A 21,967-nucleotide genomic window follows, 5' to 3' on the forward strand; every position below is an offset into this window, starting at 1 on the left:
TGGATCACCTTAGTGTATGTTACTATTTTTTTATGTCACTGTCAAATTTAGATCGCAGATTGAAGGAAGATGCTTGCTTTGGTTGGATTTTGATTCGGTAGCGTTGTAGATAACTACGCGTCGTCTCGTGTCGTCTGGTTATTTATTTATTTTTCTAAACACTGATCAATAAATATTGTTCATCGCATGAGTTAGTTTACTCATTATCTAAAGTGAAGTCACATGTTTTTGTTTTTATTTGGCTAAATCTGTGTCTGTAAGTTTAGTGATATAAAAGTGTCCCAATTTTGTGGTAAGTCTACTCGCAAACATTTATTTTCGTATCTTTTTGGGTGAAGGTTTTACATTTTATGTGATAGGTACCTACCTAGTTAAATAATAGTTAAATACTTTGAAATGATTTCTGTATCTATTCTTATTCAGGTAGTTCTGTTAGAAAATTATCTGAGTACTTACCTATACAAAGAAATCCTTGAGAGACATAGTTACTTCTGACTCATTGTTTAAATTCAACTGTTATTAATAAATTTATATCAGGTTTAATTTTAAATCATGTTTTTAGATTTTTGTGTTTAATGCAATAAAACATACAAATGTTCATATTTAACACTTGTCTCATAATAATGTCCATTCATTAATTCACAAGTTCACCTGTAATGATAGTGTAAGATATAATGTATGAAATAAATAAATTCATGTTCTATACCATATGGTACAGAAGTTTTAACAGTATTTTTATTTCTGTAAGAATGATATTATTGTCGATACAATAAATAAACACATAGGAACAAATCAACAAATATAAATATATCTCACCACAGGAACCGAGAAGACAGGATTTCAGTAATAGTAATTAAAATGTTCTTCAGTGAACTTTTATCAAATTTGAGTATATATTCTTTTTTTGATAAAAAATATATTTTTGGACAAATAACACAGAGCCAATTAAGTTGTTTTATGGGATAATAAAGATTACTATTTTTTTTATACCCCCTTTTATTTATATTTTGTTCCTCAAGTTGACCGAAAGAGATTGTACTAACAATATGGCTGTTAGTAATAAATTGTATCTTTTTTTTGGTGCAATAAAGTTTTTGCTTACTAACTTACATATACATTTAAATATGTGAGACCTCGGTCTATCTGAAAAAGATAATTTTCCATCTTGACCTGACTGGGGACTATATAGCAGCCTGACATGATGATCTTTAGGTTACAGTACAGATGTCGTAATTTATGAACACGCTAATGTTAACAAGAGCTTCAAGTCAGTTTCCAAAAAAGGTCTAAGCAAGTTGAGGTGTTTTGTGTTTTAAAAGTACTTGACTTTGATTGCTTAAAACTGTATTCAATCTTTAGGAATTTCTTGGCATCACAAATTGACAATAGGTAATACTTTTTACACAATTGTATATATTATACAAAAACATCCACAATAAATTACAGAAAAAAAAATTACAGAATTCTTTAGTCATTGTGAATTAAAAAGTATAAATATTGTTACAGGTAAAACTGGAGCTCAACAAGATGGCATCTACTACGATGATCGAGACTGTCACCATCACAAGACCATTAAAGGTAAGTGTGCCTAATAGTTATTGTTTTCAGAACCATGTTTTATTATGAAACTAAATAACAATGATAGCTTTTATAAATATTTGTTATTTTTTATTGTGTGCAGTGCATTGTCTATCAGTCAATTACAGAAGAATTTAATATATTTTGATGATGATTATAACCCACAGACCATTTAACCTTTACGGTTTTTAAGGTTAAATGGTCTGTGTTATAACCCTAAGGTTGGTACAAGTCGACGTCAATCTTGCAAGACAACAATAACTAAATGGTTAGCAAAATGTTGCTCTTACTTTTATGCAAGTCATTGAGTAACAAAATGGATTACTTGCGATTGTAGTTTATTAAATATTCGCTCTAGATCCAATTTAAAAGCCTCGACGTATCGTGAATACTGCTAAGTGCGCGAAGCCTACTATTGGATTAGCGACAGTTCGCGGGCGTTAGTGAAGATTGGAATCGTGATGCAAACGCACGGTAACCTGACCGCGAGCTACCTGTGGCAGCCGGGCGAGCTGGCGCGCCGCATGCTGGGCGAGCGGCCCTCGCCCGTACCGCCCACGCGGGACATCTGGCCGCCGCCGCGCCAGCCGCTCAGCATCAGCACTCTCCATGTCGCCTATCTTCAAGACGAACCCGTGCCGAGGAGAGCTGCCACTCTCCCCCCACAAACATACGCCCCCACCACGATACCACTTGAACATGAACATCAAGGCCACAGTAGACCCCGCGTTTGTACCGTTGGCACCAACACAGACCCTCCGCTTACGGTACTCGGCAGGTTGAGACGGCTAGTTAAGAAAGATGAACACGTCCCCACTGGTCATCCTCCACCCGGGAGGCTCACCGCAGTTCCCAGGGAAACTGCTCTCGACGTTAAAGAGGATGACAATGCAGCAAAAAGGGCATTGAATGGCATCAGAAAAGCAATTTCGGGTGCAAAGTATCGAATAGCCCCAGGTTCTGAAATAGTGGATAGTCCGAAGATTGTTTACGATATGCCTAAACCAGGAGATAGAATGACTACTACATTTGGCGTTCGAGAATCTAGGAAGTGGTTGTCACTGCCGTCGTCAGCGACTTGTTCAAGAAAAATCCGATCTCTGTCTGAATGGTGCAGACCTCGTCCCCAGCGCCCGCCGAAACGCCAGCCACAACCGCGCCTGCAGATCACTCAGGTGTGATGAGCGAAGAGTAGAGGATAAACCATGGACTAGTTCGCTATATTGCTTACCTATGTATGTACTTAAATGAGTGCCAGTTCGGTACGCTTAGAAATGTTTGTGTTGTACGATCGAAATTTAAGTAGCGTTTTGGCTAATAAATGTGTTTCCATAATCTGTGTTTTGTTGGCATGGGAGGGCGGCAGACGCGGCGGGCGGTGGGTCGCAGGGCGGCAGTCCCGCGTATGGCGCCGCGCCGCCCACTCCTCACCGTCGAGCTCTGTCCGCCCGCCCTGCGCGTATTCCGCTCGCATCCTTTATTCTTTGGGCTGATTCAATATTATTCCACATAAACAAATTTCCTAGCAATCATAAGATTATTGTCGTTCTTAAAATTGTAGTGGTTTAGTACTTAGTTGGTATTTCGTGCGCAAAGATTAGTGAAGGTGATTTTTGTGTAACACAAACGCAGAAACCAGCGCGTTCCAATGCGCAATTCTCAGGAATGGTCCAAAAAAATTGGGACACAATATTGTAAATTTTACTTAGTACAAGTTAGTACAATTAATTTTGTCAGAAAATAATTATCTAATTAATCTTGTTCAAAGAAAGTATAAATAAGGTTTGCTTTTCGATAGTGTATTCATGAAGACCTTTTAAATTATATTTATTCAATTATCTAGATAATACATAGATCTGTGTGAATACTTACACAGTATGTACATTTATCTCTTTTATTTTACTTGAATTATACTATAGATATAGAAAATGTAGGATATTTAAGGAAATTCGACACTTAAAAATAATGCGGCAATAGTTTTAGCGGAAAAGAGAGAAAACATAGGTGTTTAATTTTGAAAACTGTCTCCAACCTCTTCTTTTCGTCTTTCTGTTCTTCAACTATAGAATAAACGTGGTATTTTTATCGTTATCAAATGTGAACAACACGTGCCCAATAACTGTGTGCTTTAATACTAATTCCTTTGGGATTTCTCTTACACCACGGAGTACGTATAGAGTCTTACACCCTTTCACTTTCAAATGAGCTTGCCGCTTGCAATAAAATTCCGCTATATTTATAAATGTATGGAAAGTATTGAGCATTTGTGACTCATCTCACTCGTTGTCGATAACCAACTCTTATCCGGATGTTCTTGTATTATTTATTGTTGGAAACTTCTCGCTCCCCAACTGTTCGGAACGTCTGAAAATAAACATCTCAGCAATAGAATATTGTTTATTAATTTGTGTTTATTTGCATTTTCTCTGCAGCAATTTCAAATTAACATTTATTTGAGTTATGATCAAATAAACTTAAATTACGAGCTGTTAGCATAAATTTCCATTCCTTGCTACCTTACAAAGTCACATTTAGCGTTCTAGTTAACATGTTTAAATGTGCCTCTGCTGTGTTCTGTGTTTGATGGAAATTGACCAAACTATGCCAGAACTAACAAAATTCTCACACTTACTTCCATCAAGCAATTCAACAATCACATGAATAATCAAAAATATAATAAATTAAAATAATATAAACTAGGGTTCATGTAACGTTGAACTTTTGACATCGAAGATATTTCGTCTACGTCTTGTCTCTTTATAGGCGGGTCAGAGAATCTGATATCGCATCTACATAATTTTTGTCCAACGTCACTAGGACGGCCCGCGGCCAGTAGTCGACCTCATTCCGAGCACTGTCTCTCCGCAACGCGCGACTTCTGCTCTGACCTAAATAGAGGAAAACATGTAAAGGGGTAAACACTAGTCACTAATCTCCATTTTTTATAAATTCTCTAGCCGGCTACTTCCGACATTGATTTATAATTTCATCGGCACTCATTAAGGTTAAGAGTTGAACTCGTTTGTCGCTTTATTAATTTATCAACCCCTAGGCTGTGATTTCTGTCATAGTCCAAGTGGTCTGATTTCCTGGCAAATCACGGCCCCTTTTCATTTATTTTCCATTGATACAACTCTCTCACAATTCAATCAATGGTTTACATTTCCCTGGCAAGGACGATTTTTCTGCGTTGTCTGGATTTATATTGACATTGATGAATTATGTTCTATCAGTTACGAGCTTTTCGAAAATCCCCTCGTTACCTGTCCCTTCATTATTTTTTTAAGTTAGTGTTAGTTCGTGATAATAGTAGTTCAGTCAATTTTTATTGAAGCGGTACTGCATAAATATAGTTTGTCACATAAATAATATCTTTAACGGGTTCGATAAAATAGTATTGTAATATACCTAGTGATAACACGGATATTATTCGAATGTCATTAATTTCTATCTTGTCCTACTTTGATGTTACTTTGTTATGCACCTGCTGCCTGAGAGACAATAAAGTAAGATTGCACACTTTCGCGCTGGTATTTACGGATCCGACGATATATTTTATGTATGTATTGTAGGCGCCTTGAATAATGAAATCTTATTCTAAAGGGTTAGCAAGGGTACACTATTACACGTGTTGTCGGGTGCTATACTCGTGTTATTGCTTACACTTTGTTATGCTGTACTTGATCGCACGAACCGAGTAGAGACAGTGCTTTCGGCCGATTACTCGCTGCGTCTAATAGAAACATTCCGTTTTTACGCACTGAGTTTTGAAGCGATGGTGTTCCTGTGACCGCATAACATGAGTTTGTATACCAAACTGACTCATGTATTCATAGATCATTTGTGACATTGCTTCCGAAGTAGGGAAATTTAGTGAGGAAATCGGAACACTGGTTGACAGTTCAAGTTCACTAGTGTGTAGGTACCAATGCGATTACTTGCCACTAGACGGTAGGTAGTCGTAAAAGTCATGTTAGATGCCTCTAGGTGATTTCAATAAAATCAGACACCAGTCATACGACTCGTTGAGTAATCGGTCGAACGCGGCACTTTTGCAATAAGAACATAGAATAAAATTTTTGATTACTAGGCTCTAACACTAAATCCCTGAACTACAGAAAGACTGATTCAGATAAAGACAAGTGTATTAGTGGTTTGTACAGTGTAATGTGCTAAGTTGTCGGAGTTGTGTGCGGTGTGTGGTGGCGGTGAGGTAGCAACGCATGCAGGGGCGCGCGGACGCAACCGCGGGCGGGCTCCGCACACACCCGCGCGCCCTGCCGCCCGTGCTGCCGCCTCCGCCGCAGTTCGCCTCTGAACAGGACGAGATGCCGCCCAATCAGATCGCTCAGGTGCATTTTATTGCTTGTGATTGCAGCTATTTTTGGGTAACAAAGATCAACGTAATGTATTCAATCTATCGGAGAATCTATCAACACCCATCCTCTATCCTCCATGGATAGGAATATCCCTGTCAGATGTCAATTTAAGTCAAGCGACGAAAGAGCCAGGAAGTAATGAATATAGTCATTCTTTGGTAGGTAGGTTCAGCCTTAAGTCTAAGTTAGTAAAGTACTGTAAAGTTTAGCGGTGGTAGTACGATGCCACATACGGTGCTGTTGTCTATATTAGTGATAGTGTTCGTTCATCACAATGATTGTACATCATCGCTGTAATATTGTGGTAATATTATACCAAGTATATAAAGTTCTATGAGTACCTATAAGTAAAATCTATGCAAACGCGACTTCAAAAATCATCTTGCAAATACTCTTATTGTATTCTGACAAAACTATGTTTAGCCAAAAATGTGTTTGTTTTGGCATTGTATAGATAGATAGGTACTTAACCAAATGTTCGTTAGCCTAGCACATTATATATATCTCGATATAAAATGCATTTTCCATAATGTAATTCCAAATATAGTCTAGTAGTTGGTCGTTGTTGTCTATTTTGACAAATATTTTCCGCAGTACCGTATCAATGCTTCGGCAAATATTTACTGTCGCAAGAATCGTTTCTATTCAATAGATATATCGATATAATCTGAAACGAACTGCCTCGGCGAAGTATATTGGTGCACTTTAGTTCATGTTTACAACGTCATGGTATAAGGTTTTCAATCTAAGGTTCTATTTCTCGTGATTTCCATTTTTAGTGGTATGATGGGACCACAAAAACCACAAATATTTTGGGCACAAGCATTCTTCATGTGTCTACACTATAGTACTCCGGATAGATAAAATAAATATTCACGTATATACAGTACATGTATTATGTGTATATAGAAATTATATTCGTTTCCTTTTTATTATGACATTATCCCTTTCCGTGGCACCCTAGCGTCAATACACGGTAACTGTCCATCAAATTGGATAAATACACGAGACTCCTCATCTGAATCCACCACACTTTGTGATAGAAGCGTCTACTTTTTTGTACGGTCGACAATCTGCACCAATGTCCGGTGTTTTATTCCTCTTGATTTATATGCCACGCAGTGTCCGGTCAGCCGTGCCATTATATTATCAGTTCGCCCTGTGTTTGCCGTTGCAGTGTACTGTAGTATAGTTTTACAGTATTTATTTTTATAGTGTATCTAGGTCAGCCAGTAACTATCCTGCTTGTTTTGTACCCGTTGCTTGCCACCTGAAACTTTACAACCGCTTAGTTTATCTTGCATTTGATAGTTGTCAAGTTGTTTGCAAATAAACAACTAATTAGAGTTTCCGGTTTGTTTTTGCCAAGTATGGTCTACGCGATCAGCATATTTTTTGTTAGTTTATTTAGTAGCGGTCGCCCGCGAGTAGTAGTCTGTGTCTACTAGTAGCTTATGTTACTCCTAGTGGTCTAGTGTATCTATGTGCCTAATTTCATCAAATAGGTTTAGTAGATTTTGAGTTTATTCGATACAATATCATCCAAATAATATTATAACTGCGAAAGTAACAAACAGAAAGCTGTTTGTTACGCTTTCACGGCTAAATCGCGGGACTGACTGATGAAATTTGGAATAGATCTTAGATTAATAAAGACTTGTGGAATAGATATTATAGTAGCCGCGGTTGGACATGCTCGTACAATAGCTTATTACCTATATTTGATTATCTTCTATAATGTCTAATGAAATATTGGTTTTGTGGACTGAGAGTATCAGGACGTTAAAACAATCAAATTTCGCGTACGAATATACAAGTTTTATGTATATTTCCTTGGAAGGTTGAATTATAATATTGGTCATGGTCAGGATACGACTGTAGCCCAAACTGGGCTGGTCACTGCTGTCACTGTGTATCTAAGATTTCATTTTAGTAGGTACAATGTTGGTCAGTTATAATAAGTTTGCAATTTCCATTCCAACAGGGTGTTTTTACATCCACCAAATCTTAGCAATATACCTAGTACAACTTTTAAAAATAGGTATTCAGGGTGTCAGGGAAAGTAAAGACTTTATGTTCTTGTTTCACTATAAATTTCTATTGGAAGTTGTGTTCCATGTACTGAGAATATTATAAAAAAATTAAGTGTTAAAAATACAATGTAAAATGCAATATGGACATATCTACCTATATCTTTCGATATGTTCCTTGTAGTGAAAACCAGGTTACGAGTAGAGGAGAGTGAACTAAATAAAAACATCATCGATTTATATGATTTCGAGTCGAAGCAGTGTAGCCCCTCGAGCTCGTGTAATATTTTATAAATGCTTATAATTCAATGAATGCAAGCCCTCCTGATGACAGATGTTTCCGGCGGCCGCGACCGATTGACTAATGGGAGTGCTGGCCCTTTCAGAACCGTCTCTAAAGACCAATCAACTTTTCAATAAATCCCGTCTGCTTCCGAAATGCATGCAGCGCTTATGACAGTGTTTGTTTTGACATAATTAAATATTTTATTCATATTATTAGTCACCTGCATCGTTTATGGTTACACAATAATTCTCTAAAAACTAAAGTGTGAAAGGTCTCAGCTTAGACATAAAACAAAGTAGGTAGCTTCCACGCAAAGTACTTATTTTTTTGAAGGTTACCCGAGTGAAGCCGGGCCGTATATGTATATATACATTTTTTGAAATTACTGAAATGTTAATTGTGGGCATTAATTTATCCGTACTCATCTTATTGCTATTTTAATGAGATGCATTAACTGCCCTGTTGGATTGTTGTAGAATGCATTAATTTTCATGTTTAATTAGTTAAGACAATCAAAAACGTAATCGCGCTATTTGTCACAGCTTGGCTGCTTTGTGGCAAGAAATTCCTCGTTTCCTATCCTATAATATTATAAATGTGAAAGTAAGTATGTTTGTTACCTCTTCACGCTCTATCTACTCAACAATACATAATTATAATAGGTATACTCTACACAGGGTGTTATGTTGTCTGTCATATTTTGTTAATTACTGGTGACGTATATGGCTGTAAAGTACGTTACTGTTCCGTATGAACCTATTTAAATTTTTATCACAATATCCTTCTTCAAAATATGGTGTAGTTATAATTGGCCATTTTTTACAAATATTCACAAATATTAGACAGCATACCGATCAGTGCAAAGATCATAAAAGAAAAACGGCTATAAAATTTGCCTTTTATATTGCACTTCTGGGCTTTGTTTTATTTTTGTGGTGCGCGTTTTTAATTTTGGGATGAAAAAATGACGATTCTGAAAGTTGGTCGGGAGAACTGTTCGACGTCGACAACAGCTGATGGAGTCCCCGCGGCACGAGCGTCGGGACTGCGATCGATGACCGCACCCCGCGCCCTCTCACCCTCCCTCACCTCGAGACAGCCACCTCTCACTTTCCCGCTTTTCTTTCCCTCGGATATGTACAATCGGGCACAATATCAAACGGAACGAAAATTAATTCTTACGTTAGAATCGAAAATGGAATGAGATTACAATTTATAAAGATATTTAATTTACCAAGCCATCGTTTAGTTCTAAATTTAATTTTGGACTGTGTACTTTTGACTTTTGATGTCGATTGTACTCGACTACTGTTTTGATTTGGAGTGCCTAGTCTTATTTCGCCAGGGACCCGGGGGACGCACGATGGATGACAAGTTATGAGTGTAGTTCTTGTTGCGACTCATTTCACATCACTTTCCTTTTGTCCAGGGGTAGGTTTTTATATGCAGTTACTATAACTGGGTTCTGGCGCCTTCGGCTATAACACATACAGCAAATATCTATGAATAACCTTTGTTTGCTGAATAATTACAATGATCCAATCTTGCGCGTGTAGTGTTAATAAATGTATCCCGATTTTGTAGTTAGCTGGGATTAGTTCGTACTCTGGTGTTATTGGTAACACTAAACTTATTCCTGACATCGTCATTTGACCAATCTACCTCCAACTCTTACTATACATTCGAAAGATTAAATGAGATTTAGTGTGCGAAGATATGTTTCTCAATCATAAAATTTATATTGGACGGATTTGGTAAACGGGGAGAATATAACCGGAATAGCACACAAGGTACTTTTTATCTCGGAATCCTCACGGCCCAGGGCGCACATAATACTATTAAAAATCTTCATGCAGTCTTTTCAGTTAACCTGGAAAGACAGGAGTGCAAGTGCATACTTACGATGTTTAACTTAATATATTAGGAAGAAAAGCATCTTTTACATTACTTTCAGTGCAAAACTACGTGTGCTGTCGCGCGTTATTTCTGTAAGTCGGCGTCTAAGTAATAGGAGCAGAAAACTCCCAGCGTATACAAATAACAATGCCGGCGGCGCGAGATCGCCTTTCTTCCGAGTAAAAGAAATGGGTGTTTTTACAAGTTTCAAGTGAAACTAGCTCAGTCACCGTATACAATCTTGGAGGATTTATAAGAATATTGTTCACTTATCATTTCATTTAAAAAAAATGTGTTCTACTTTACACACAGTACGGTAACATGCAAATTTAAAATTTAAAACCAAGTACTGTGTATGTGAGGATGAGAGAAAGAGAGATGTATCTCATATATCATACTAGCATGTTTTCAGTTGCGTTGTCTGCCTGTGAAGCTCCAAACTCCAGCGTGCACGTAGAAACAATTAATATTTAGGAAGATTCAGTTGTTGTTTTACCGACTGATTTGTGACTATGATAAAAGTGAAAATAAAATAATTTAATATTGAAAATTTATATTCCAGGTGATCGCGCTGATATGCGGGCTGTTGGTGGTGGTGTTGATGGTGCTAGGATTGGCGTCGGCTGATTGGCTGATGGCGGCGGGCTGGCGACAGGGGCTGTTTATGCACTGCATAGACCCTGACGCGCCTACCCCTCTCCCCTTCGACATCACCGCGCAGCCCGGTTGCTACGCCGCGAGACCCGCGTCTTACATTAAGTGAGTCTCCCCCAGGGAAAGGGCTATTCATACACTGCACAAACCGACACAGCCACACACATGGATCGTCACTTACAATCACAAGGGAACACGACCACACAGCATGGCGCCAGAGATATTACAACGCTCGCACAAATTCATAATACACCTAAACCTTTTTCACAAAGCACATTATCTATTGGTGATAACCGGACAAAAATCCGTTTGCAAGTTTATCGCGTGCACGTGCATACAGTCGGACAGACGCGACAGGAAACTTCTTTTCCTAATATGAGTGCCAGAAGGGCTTACCATTATTGTTTCTTTTTTTCTAATAGTATAATAAAGCATGGTCAAAAAGTATATAGTGACAATGTAACTTGCAGGGCCGCGGCGGGTCTGTGTGTGGCGACGCTGGCGGCGGACGTGTGCGGCGCGCTGCTGACGGGGCTGGGGCTGCGCTCCGCCGACCACCGCACTAAGTTCCGCTACTACCGGTTCGCCGTCCTCGCCATGGCGCTTGCACGTCTGTATCAAATTTCTCTCTCTCTCGTGTGCGCATGTTTCGGGGATGTGACGCCAGGAAGCCCGGGATCAGCATAAAAAATACCCATATTTTTTTCCAAATTAAAGTGAAGTTAAAGTTATCTCCTCGGGACGCTTGCTCGCTAGAATACTTCGTCAACCTAGCTAGGTTGACGAAGTGTTCTACTTTTAAAAATTCTGATTCATAGATTCATCCAAGTAGGTACTGGCCACAAACTTGCTTTTTGTGATTTTATCGGTTATATTTGTAATGTATTTTTGTTCTATTTTCAGTGATGTGCATTTTAATAGCGCTGGTCATCTACCCGGTCTGTTTTGCCGCTGAATTAAATTTAGGTGAGTTTTTTTTACTAAGGTTCCACTTCTTGGTAATATAATAGTTATGACATTTGCCTTCTGTATTTCACATATTATAGTTGATAAATCACAACTCACAAGGTCACAGATCTCCTTATGTTTTCTGCGTTTATGGGATGTTTCAGACCCCGAAGAAATACTGATTAGCGTTTTCCTGGACGAGTAATTTAATAACAAATATTTGTCAGATTTAAGGCTTGTTTCACCTGATATAGTATCGGAAAGCTCAAATATTAATATCAATTATCAAATCGTGACGACGTGTGATCGTGACAGGCAACAGATCAGTGTGGGAGTTCGGGTGGGCATACGGCGTGGGATGGGGCGCCGCCATCTTCCTTTTCGGCGCCGTGGTGCTGCTGCTCTGCGACAAGGAGAGCGAGGAGCTCTACTACAAGGAGCGGAAAGTGAGTACAGTCCCATATTAAGAATACGTTGTCTGAAGGAGCTAAGCTGGCTTGATGAAACAGTAGCTAAGTCTTCGCACGCAGAAAGAGCCCAGACTAGAGGACTACCTGCGGAAAATAGTCCTCGAAGGAAGTAAGTAAAGTTGCATACACGCACATTTGTGACAATCATATTGTTATATATTTTTATCTACAAGCGAAAACTGATATCAATCTTTTTCTAACCTTTGCGTGTTCCCGGTTACATTAAGGGCTATGACGCCGGGTCAGAGTAAAAGTTATTCAAATTTTGAAGATTCATAGCCGAATCTATTATATTATGTTCGGCCGCCTGCCTGATGTTAATTCTCTTTGGGAATGCTTTGAATGTTGACAATGATAAGTTATGAGCGAACGCACGAAATAAAAGCGGGTAAAGCTGCGGCCAAAAGCTAGTGTGACAAATAATCAAGTTTTTAATTGGAATGATGTGTCAGGTATAATGTATATATAGTATAGCAGCTAAGTGTCCCCGCAGGTGGTGTCGGGGTCGAGCGGGCAGCGCCCCTAGGGCCGCGGGCGCCTGCCCGACCTCGTGCCGTGAGGCCACTGAGCGCCCCGGCCCGCATTCACACGCGACACTCTTCTACGTCTGACCTCACACGCACAATGCGACAGCTTTTACTTTATTATCGCTCTTCTCGTTTACACTCTTTTGTTTTGATTTCAGCCGGTTACATTTTTTAAAATTCCAATCGATCGAATCAAAATTCGAGTATCGATAGAGAATACTTTTTGATTATTCGACGCGTGCTCATATAAAAAACCTTCGATTTTGCTCTTAACTTTTAATTTCTAACGTACAAATTTTCAAACTTCACGACGTCGTGAAGTATTTTTCGGCACAAACATTTTATAACATGACTGATCTCCGTGTTCGCGACGAGACGTTGATATTGGATGCGGAATAAAATCGATTAAAAATTATTGAAATAGGTTCGTTATTTCATGGAAAGCAACGTCTCAGTCAGAGCCATATTGTTAATGATTTAAATTAGGTTTTAAGTTAATTTAGGCTATTTAATTTAGTATGTACTATATAATTTAGGCATCGATCCTATAGGCGCGAGTCGCTATCGTAGCGGGCGGAACACATTCAATTTTTAATCTGTACTACAGATTCGAATATAGAACGGAATCGTATATATATTTTCGTACCTCGAATGTAACCGTTCCAAAGAGCGTCGTTTTAATTTATTCGCTTTATTTATTGAGTTACTAGTAGTATCGTGTCGTGGAGTGTGACGTAGCTGGGTCCGCGCGGCGGTGGGGGAGGGAGGGCGGCCGGTCGGGCAGGCGACAGGACTCCAGCAGGTGTACAGAGTACATAGTGTAGTGCAGTGCGCGTGCGCGAGGCTGACATTCCGCGGCGGCACGACCGTCAGGCTATGACTATTGAGATATTTAAAGGAATTAAATGTATGTTTCAAAGTTACCTTTTAGTGCGGTATACTCGCTATTGTGTAAAATCTATTTTATTAATGTTTATACATAGTATTCCTCTGTATACCGTGCTTGAATATGGAAATTATTTTTCACCTTTGCAGTGATATTTTAGAATCTCATTCCATTTATTAATTTACGAAAATGACTGTAATATGATTGTAACTTTTTTGGAATTGAAAATTATTTAAAAATAAACTTGATATTTTCTTAATATTTATCTTTGAAGTGAAACAATGTATTATTATCGTATAAACAAGTGTTGATCAACAGTAATGTTTAATATAAGTGTAATCTTAATGTTATAAATTATGAAAGTAATTGTTTAAGATCATTATTAGAACATTATATTTTCAGTTTATAACACCACATACATTAATTAATCAAATAAAATAATTGTAGCATTGTGTCCATTCTTTTATCAGTTGGTTATGGCTTTAATTTCTAAATTATGGTTTATCGTTGTGATAACTATAAACATTGGAAAGTATATTAAATACATATACTTTATTATATTATATTTAGAGTATTTAGTATACATACATATATTGTATTTTTTTTATAAACTAAAAATATAAAATGTTGGGTTCAAAGTATGGAGCTTAACGCCTGTTCACGTACACGCCTGTTGGAATTTGTCAATTGAGCGTTTTGATATCGTGTAAGTATTTAGGGCTACATCGTGTGACTTTATTTACTGTTAAGTGCATGAACTAGTAGATATTAATTTATTCCAGGTGAATAAATTTACTATAATAAGTCTGTATAAAGGTCTGCACATATCGGACGCGTTAAAGTCTCTTGTACTGTTTCTTATAGTATATGTGTAAGAAATTCGGCAGCTACTCTGCATACCACGTCCGATATGTATTAGAGAGGAATAACACCATTTGTATTCGAAGGTAAATATTGGCTGCATATTAAATAAGGGCCGCCAAGACGCTACTATAATTATTTATTAGGCGTTTATTTTTAAATCATCTTCCATATCGCACTTTACTTTATCGTGATCAAATTGCATCGTAATATTTAAGAGTAAAGCAGCTATATTTATCTCCAAATACGCGTTGATAACACGCATTTTTTAAATTACACTGCCATGTAACAAACCAGTTAATTCTGTTATATAGTCATCCTTATTGTAATAACGTTAAATTATTTTATTTGTAAGTGTACATTCTAATAGAAATGATAACCCCTCGTAATTAATGAGTGACGTTAGCTACTTATTTTTGTGCACTTCTTCACACGTGCTCGGGCAATTGGCGATGCGTCCTAGTCAATTGGCCAGGTAACTAATTTATTTAAAACTTATATAGTCGGGTCATCCATTGTACTATAAACTTGACGAATTCGTATCTGACAATACCATGGTTTGCGGGGGGCGTAAATTAGAACATAGCAGGGCGTGAAAGGAGTATTGCGGCGTCACCCGCACCCATTAGTACGTAGTGTTGCACGAAGCAAATACAAGGAGGTTTTATTACCATTTCTCTAACAAAAGTAGTCTGGCGATACAAGGGGCTCAGGCAGACGGAACGGGGAAGTAGTTTCGCTATGGCTTCGCCCCTTTCTGAACGGAAAATTAAATAATACGTATTTCATTCTGCTTAAGTTGAAACACCTCTTTATTTGATCCGTGGAGTGCCGTATTTAGTGTACTGTATATCAATGCACGCGCGGTGAGGCACGTGGTCTCATTCATGCTAGCCTTATTGTTTTCCTTTTATTCTTTAAGTAGAGTCGACTGATGTCTATGTAATAAGAAATCTCGTTTGGAATCTCAAAGACATATTTTAAATTTTATATTGTTTACATTATACGCGTTGCAGTTGCTCGAATACGTCCATAATAATGTCCATTTTTAGCCAAATTATGAGTCATATCAATGAGATTTAATAAAGTACCTAGTGAATATAAATGTCTTTAATTGTTCACATATCGAAGTCCAGAGATACAGAAGTGAAACACCAAAAATAATTATAACATGGTCTCGGCTCTGCGGGCCTGTCAATAAACATGAATAAAATGCACTCGGTAAGGAAATTCAACCCTAAGAAGGGTTCTGCAAGGAACTGTAAGTCTCAATAGTAATAGTCACGACAGCTAGATTGATCTAGATGCTAAATGCGAAAAATGACAATTTAAGAGGATAACGTGAAAGACATGTTTACAAAAATAATTTTACTTCTTCAATATACATCTTTGCATTTAGAATGACTAACTGTAACAATTTCGTCCAGCGAATATTTTAATCACAGGTTCAATGTAGAATAGAATGAAATAAGACACTAGTTACATACTTTTCAAACATAAATATTCCATAATTACGAATAAAAAAATTTAATTCAAATGAGACAATGATTGTTCCACAAAATTATTATTCAAATTGAAAAAATAAATAAAAACTAAAACTTAATTTTAAAACATTAGGCATTATTGTTTTAAGTAGAAATCTTCACATGTACTTGGTACCACAAATAAAAACAAAAATCCTTATAAGTGGATTTTTTAAGGCGTTAAAAGGGTATAATAATAATTAGATTTCGACCCCAGCTATAGTTTTGATGTTTTTGAGCAATCTCGCGTTCGCGTCTTTGTAGTCTATTGGCTGGGCGTTCATAACGACTGTCTTGAGGCGGGTCTCGTCCTGAAAATATGTTATTTGTAGATCAGAAAGGCTTCATTTTGTAAGCAAAATAATATGTTATTATCGTTAGCGCAAATTCGGTGATGTGTTCCAATATCTCAACAATTAAGAAAATTAATAACTAATAAAATTTTAATAAGTAATAATTAGTAGGTATTAAAATATAAAATGAAAGAAATACGTTTGGTAAGATTTATGAATTATTTACAGTCTTCGAAGAAATAATTGTTAACAATATCAATAGTAAATAACCAGATAGATTTTATTTGCATTTTTAAGACTATGTGAAGGATATTCCAGTGAAATCTTACGTTGTAGGTCTCCATTTTTGTTCGGAACTTGAAGACGAAAGTCTTAAATTTGACCTCCTCGAAGAGTTGCGCGTACGCATTCTTGTCGCATTCGAACATCTGTCCGATTTCAGCCGACGTCTTCCCGAGCATCGCCTCGGCTGTCTCATTGAACGCTGTCACGCGTTGGTCGCCCGTCGGGTCCGATACATTAGCCTAAATAAATATTAAATTTAATTTCAGGTCTATCATTGACCAAATATAAAAAAAAAACTATCTAACTACGAATCACGCTTTTGAGTTTATGGCGAACAGACGCGGCAGAGGACTTTGTTTATAATATGTAATGTAAGGATGTATATATATATTTGTAAAAATTTGATATAATGGCTGTTATGTGCCAAATAAAATAAAAAAATATGTAAAAACTCACAGCCAACAACATCCTATGTTTATAATTAGGGTACTCCCGATTACACTTCTCGCATCTGTACGAGCCGTTGTCCTGGTCGATGACCTTCTTGTTGCACTGCTCCTGCGGACACGCCTTGTACACAGCGTTGTCCGAAAATGTGAACGTCAGCACCCCAAGCAAGTTGTAGTAGTCTCCCTTGTCTCCGGAGCCCAGTTGTCTGGCTTCAGTTTCTGCGAATGTCAGCCATTCGTTGCTGCCTCCACCGTATGCTCCGGTTCTGGAATATTTTTTTTTTACACGATATTAGTGAAGTGAATTGAGTATTTCAAAGCTGATATAGACGCATGCCTATATTATACGTTGCACAACTGACAGCAATTTCTTATGAAAGCTGGTAAAATTGTTACCATTGTTTAGTTTACATATAATAAATCGATAAACGTTACACATCCAGTAGTTTCGGCTGTTCGGTTGTCTGTCAGTCAAAATGAAATAATTTGAGTGTGTTTAGCCTTTGTGTCTTTTATTGTCTTTTTTGTATTTAATATTTCTGTATTTCGGTGCAATAAAGTATTGTATACATATAGGTCGATTTCCCACACGAGAGCCACTTGGACATACTTGGCAGAGATGTTGACGACCTCCATGTCGGCGCCGCCGTGGTCGTACCAGCCGCGCAGGCGGTGCGCCGCCGCCAGGTCGGGGCTCAGCCGCAGCATGGTGCTCGACAGGCACGACAGCGACTTGCTGCCGTTGAACTCCGTTACACGGGCGCCCTGCGGCATTTATTTATTACTAGCTGCGCCCCGGGGCTTCGCTCCCGTCAGAATTTCGGGATAAAAAGTATCCTATTTGTTATTCCGCTTTATATTCATAACAGGCCGTCCGTCAGTAGTAGATTTCGCGTGAAAGAGTAACAAACATGTCATTCTCCACTCTTTCAAATGGACTAAAAGGAAGACAAACACACTATTATAAATAAGCCATCAGGTCATTTTTGAGTTTCTTCAGGAGGGCAGTTCTAATAAGCATTTACTGTGGTTGAAATAAAAATGCCAAATCTTACCTTTGCTGCCACTACTGGATTAGTACTTCCATCAAAATTTTCAGCATCAGTTCCCCAGAGTGTTAGTACAACCTGAAAAAAGGAACAATTCTTATTCTTCGTCAAATCAAAAACAGCCTTTGCAAGACGACATCGGAAATTGACAGGACAATATGAACACTCGACGTTCCTCATCATCATCACGCCCATTCGCTATCTGGAGGTCCAGGGTTCAATTCCCAGCACAGGCAAAACTGTCTGCAGTTCTAGGTATGTTGAACGCTTTTCTGTTTTTGTGTCCATTGGCCCCGCTATACAAACTTACTGCGTAAGGCCCGTGTTGTCCACACAATAGCACACTCACCGCGCCTCCCGAATTGTCCACGAGCGTCACTTCTCTCTTCTTGAGTAATTTTCCTGTGCTCTTAGCTGTTAGCTCTTGAACTTCCGCAGCAAATTTGCAAACTCCAATTACATCTGAAATACAAAGCTTTTGTATGACTCTCGTTGTCTGGGCATGATGGCGTGGGCGTATCTAAACTTAAGACATATACAACCGGTCGCCTGATTGACATTATCCCTCTTTGAGAATACTACTGTTGCCTATCAGCTGCCAAGGCTGTTTTCTTTAGTCGTCTCGTACGGGAGGATAAGGAGTCCATTATAGAGCGGAACCTCACGCCAAGCACCACGCATTTATTCACCTTCCTCCATTCTTATATATTTATTTATGTTATTATTTTCTTCACAGACCAGCATGGAAGACAACAACTTACCCAATAAAGAATCAGGATTCTTCTCAGCAATCTCATTGATAGGAACGAAATCGTATTTGACGCATGGCACAGAGCCGGCATCTTCCTGGCACTCCACGACCACAGTGTTGCTATTGAATGTCATCTCGTAGTCATTCTTCAGGCTTGTGAACTGTTTGTTTGCTGTCTTCAGTGTGCACTGGCTGATGTAGTAGACTTTGTCCACCTGTTCAATATTTTTTATATATGAATAAAAAGAGGAAACTTGTATATTGGTTAATTATTTAGTTCACTAGCGTGTATGGTAATTGTAAAAGTCACATCTGAATGAATATGAATTAAATCTGACACCAGTGTTAGTATTATTGCACAAACCGGTGAGTGGTCACTATTTTGGAGTGTGGGTTCAGTGACCTGACCAGATTTAGTAACAACATACTTTATAAAAGAACATTTATTAAAAGAATATTAATGTGGGGTTAGAAGCTTTATGACTCCATCTCAATTAGACTAGGTAAACAAATAGACTAAATTGTGATATTAGTCACAATTTAGATGACAATGAAATGACATTCTTAGTGCCACCAGTAGACCCCACACAGCACTAGACGAAATCACTTAGATACAGTTTTTAAGTATTTCAAATTAAAAACATAGTTAAAAATAAAAATTGATTTACCTGTATCATATCATAGAACTTGTCACACTCTGCCTTGAAAGCCGTAGCCCTGATCTCCCCGCTCTCATCACAGAGGTCCATACTGAACAGTTTCCCTTCACCTCTTGCATTGCTCCATGTTCTGATTGCAGACTTGTTCATTACTCGTGCCTTGATCACCCATCTGTAAGTTTTTAAGGACTATTATTTTTTAATGGTTGGGGATGCCATTTCAAGCAGATACAATAATTGATATCATCAGTGCTCATTGCTTTTAACTATTTTAATTTTATTATTTAGAGGAATATTCAATCTAATGTCTATATTTGGTTGAAAATTAGTTATTTACAATCCATTTAAATAAAATTATTGTTACTCACTTATTTTGATATGGACTTAAACTAGCAATAGGATGTGTCATTTGTGAAGACAAGATACTGGTGTCAAGTCCTGCAGATGGTGCAGGGCGAGGAATCTGCACAGGTTTGGCAGGACTTGGTGCCGGGACATGTTGCATAGCGGACGGAGCTGGGGCTGAAGCAGTTTCTTCTGACCAGGTTTGTGGGTTCCCTAACTTTTTGCCCACTTTTTGGCCAGGAGCAAGGATTGTGACATCTAGTATTATCATAACACGTCTGTTGAAAAAAACACCATTGTTTTATTTTTTTAGAAGAAAAAAGATGTATTGAAAGAAATTTTAACTAAGAGCAATAATTAGCAATATGTGCTTACTTCTCTCCTTTACCAGTGTTTTTCAACAAAGATGTAACAAAGCGGTCAATTTGCACCACAGAATAGTCACAAAGTTCTCCTGTAATCAGTTTGTCATTGAGTTGTGTAGCAAGCATGGCAAAACTGTGAGAGTGCTTTCCATCAGACACCAACAGCCTGAATCTTTCATTCGCACCGCTGCCTTGTATTTTCTTACTACCCAGCACTTGCATGATAGGTTTATCATAATGGCCGCCAGTCATTATAATCTACAACAAAATATCAAAGTTTTGAAAACTGTTGAAGTAAACAACTTGAATCCTTTAAAGGTATAAAGATTTATCTTAACACCCATGTCACTTACCTCGAGGGAACCTTCGGATAGCTTGTGATCCATTGTGAAGAGCAAAATCAGCTCACGATTTGAACAGACTTTAGATGTATGAAGGTTTGGAATAAACAATTTATTTTGATGATACTATATGAAAATTTTCTGAATAATTCTAAACTATAAGTAGGTATTGTATTGTATTCAGTTTTTACCGCGAAACATACAAGACAACCAACCAAAATCTGTTTGTCAAACAAAAAACGCAATAGGTAGCCGGACCGGTGACGTTGACAAATAGATGATAACAAAGACAATGACAGCAACACAAACAACCTTTTTTCCCAATCGGCATGTTTGATCGCGGAATTTAGTTTTTTGTGAGGTCGTCTTGGAGGTGAGGAGAACCAGTGTGGCACTTCGGGGTTAAGACATATATAGGTGGCTACTTGGCCATAAAAATCTAGACCACTGGAAACCGTTCTCAGTATAAATACACTCGTTTTTATATCTGTGCCGTTACTATACATTTGGCACTATACCGTCAAAGAGTAAATTATCTTTCTTTTATGTTGATCTATGTTGCTAATCAAGAAGTCTCCTCCATGGATTTAGTAAGTACTTCGTAAGTACTTCATACAACTAGATTACTACGAAATACCTAACAAACAATAATAAACTCAAATTGCAAGGCACTAAAGTCTATTTTAGAATAAAAAAAGAATTGAAAGACAACACTGTGTCCCTTTTTTGTGTATTGTGACCATATATTTTGATTTCTAATCATATTTTATGGAATATAATATCCTTATTAAGGATAAAAAATCCTTATTATAAAGAATTACAAAAAAAATGGGCTGAAGTGACTCCCGGAAAATTAAATAATAGCCAGATTATGCTAGACTTCACAGAAAGTGGCGTAATTCCATATTTTTTTATCAGAAGCGAGCGAGGTCTATAAAAAAACTTGAGGCAAATATGGTATTTTTGTATGTATGCGTACATAATGTATTTATGTATACATGTATGGATGGATAGATGAATGTATGTATGTAACGCGACATGTATCAATAATGAATTTTAAAAGGATCTGTCAATAACATTTTTAAGTTCGTAGGGAACCAAAATCGGGTCGTTTTTGAAAAATTCACAAATATTGTGAGGTCAAAATTTGTTGCAAACAACTAGTATTAACTTTCAGCTCACTTATGTGATTCAGAGACAGCGTGACTTAATACTATTTGGGTTGTATGCATAATATAATGTATAATATCCTTACTAATTCCATGGTCTCCTCACCTGAGGCCCTTCTAAATCTATATACTCCCACCCACACTCCTTTTTTGTTGAGTATAGGAGGTAGGTAAAAAAAGGGGACCGTATAGTCTGTTGGTTGAGGAAATAAAAATGCAAATG

At 37.7% G+C, this 21,967-nt stretch overlaps 3 protein-coding genes across 5 annotated transcripts; 2 read left to right on the forward strand and 1 right to left on the reverse strand.

The window, feature by feature from the left end:
- The first annotated feature begins 78 nt into the window (after nt 1-78).
- Nucleotides 79-14,637, forward strand: LOC128674974 (uncharacterized protein). Of its 3 annotated transcripts, none has more exons than XM_053754008.2 (7): nt 79-292; nt 1,507-1,578; nt 10,732-10,928; nt 11,294-11,433; nt 11,727-11,789; nt 12,087-12,217; nt 12,735-14,637. In XM_053754008.2, exons 2-7 carry the CDS (start codon nt 1,528-1,530, stop codon nt 12,765-12,767), a joined length of 615 nt encoding a protein of 204 aa, XP_053609983.1. In that variant the 5' UTR covers nt 79-292; nt 1,507-1,527; the 3' UTR covers nt 12,768-14,637. The 3 variants fall into 3 exon arrangements, with proteins under 3 accessions (XP_053609983.1, XP_053609982.1, XP_064292393.1); XM_053754007.2 differs by lacking the exons at nt 79-292; nt 1,507-1,578 and adding exons at nt 3,046-3,184; nt 5,697-5,930; XM_064436323.1 differs by lacking the exons at nt 79-292; nt 1,507-1,578 and adding an exon at nt 5,669-5,930.
- On the forward strand, nt 2,007-2,913 carry LOC128674973 (uncharacterized). The gene has a single exon (XM_053754006.2). The coding sequence runs from the start codon at nt 2,040-2,042 to the stop codon at nt 2,757-2,759; it is 720 nt and encodes a 239-aa protein (XP_053609981.1). The 5' UTR covers nt 2,007-2,039; the 3' UTR covers nt 2,760-2,913.
- Nucleotides 14,638-15,610: 973 nt separating the features above from the next.
- Nucleotides 15,611-20,832, reverse strand: RPA1 (Replication protein A1). Its single transcript, XM_053754003.2, has 11 exons — nt 20,588-20,832; nt 20,245-20,492; nt 19,893-20,147; nt 19,534-19,696; nt 18,876-19,080; nt 18,464-18,576; nt 18,121-18,192; nt 17,676-17,830; nt 17,073-17,331; nt 16,661-16,855; nt 15,611-16,349 (listed from the first exon to the last, which is right to left on the reverse strand). Exons 1-11 carry the CDS (start codon nt 20,618-20,620, stop codon nt 16,239-16,241), a joined length of 1,809 nt encoding a protein of 602 aa, XP_053609978.1. The 5' UTR covers nt 20,621-20,832; the 3' UTR covers nt 15,611-16,238.
- Between the last annotated feature and the right edge of the window lie 1,135 nt (nt 20,833-21,967).

The sequence above is a fragment of the Plodia interpunctella genome, chromosome 13, assembly GCF_027563975.2.
Source record: "Plodia interpunctella isolate USDA-ARS_2022_Savannah chromosome 13, ilPloInte3.2, whole genome shotgun sequence".
NCBI classification, from domain to species: domain Eukaryota; kingdom Metazoa; phylum Arthropoda; class Insecta; order Lepidoptera; family Pyralidae; genus Plodia; species Plodia interpunctella.

What these genes read in the sequence shown, in the direction of transcription:
- LOC128674974 (XM_053754007.2), top strand. Translation starts at nt 5,802, where the DNA reads ATGCAGGGGCGCGCGGACGCAACCGCGGGCGGGCTCCGCACACACCCG. An exon ending in CGCCCAATCAGATCGCTCAG is followed by an intron (nt 5,931 to 10,731) that starts GTGCATTTTATT and finishes TTTATATTCCAG; the next exon opens with GTGATCGCGCTGATATGCGG. An exon ending in TGCCGCTGAATTAAATTTAG is followed by an intron (nt 11,790 to 12,086) that starts GTGAGTTTTTTT and finishes TGATCGTGACAG; the next exon opens with GCAACAGATCAGTGTGGGAG.
- LOC128674973 (XM_053754006.2), top strand. Translation starts at nt 2,040, where the DNA reads ATGCAAACGCACGGTAACCTGACCGCGAGCTACCTGTGGCAGCCGGGC.
- RPA1 (XM_053754003.2), bottom strand. Translation starts at nt 20,620, where the DNA reads ATGGATCACAAGCTATCCGAAGGTTCCCTCGAG. An exon ending in GAATCCTGATTCTTTATTGG is followed by an intron (nt 18,577 to 18,875) that starts GTAAGTTGTTGT and finishes TTTGTATTTCAG; the next exon opens with ATGTAATTGGAGTTTGCAAA. An exon ending in ATCCAGTAGTGGCAGCAAAG is followed by an intron (nt 17,831 to 18,120) that starts GTAAGATTTGGC and finishes TAAATGCCGCAG; the next exon opens with GGCGCCCGTGTAACGGAGTT.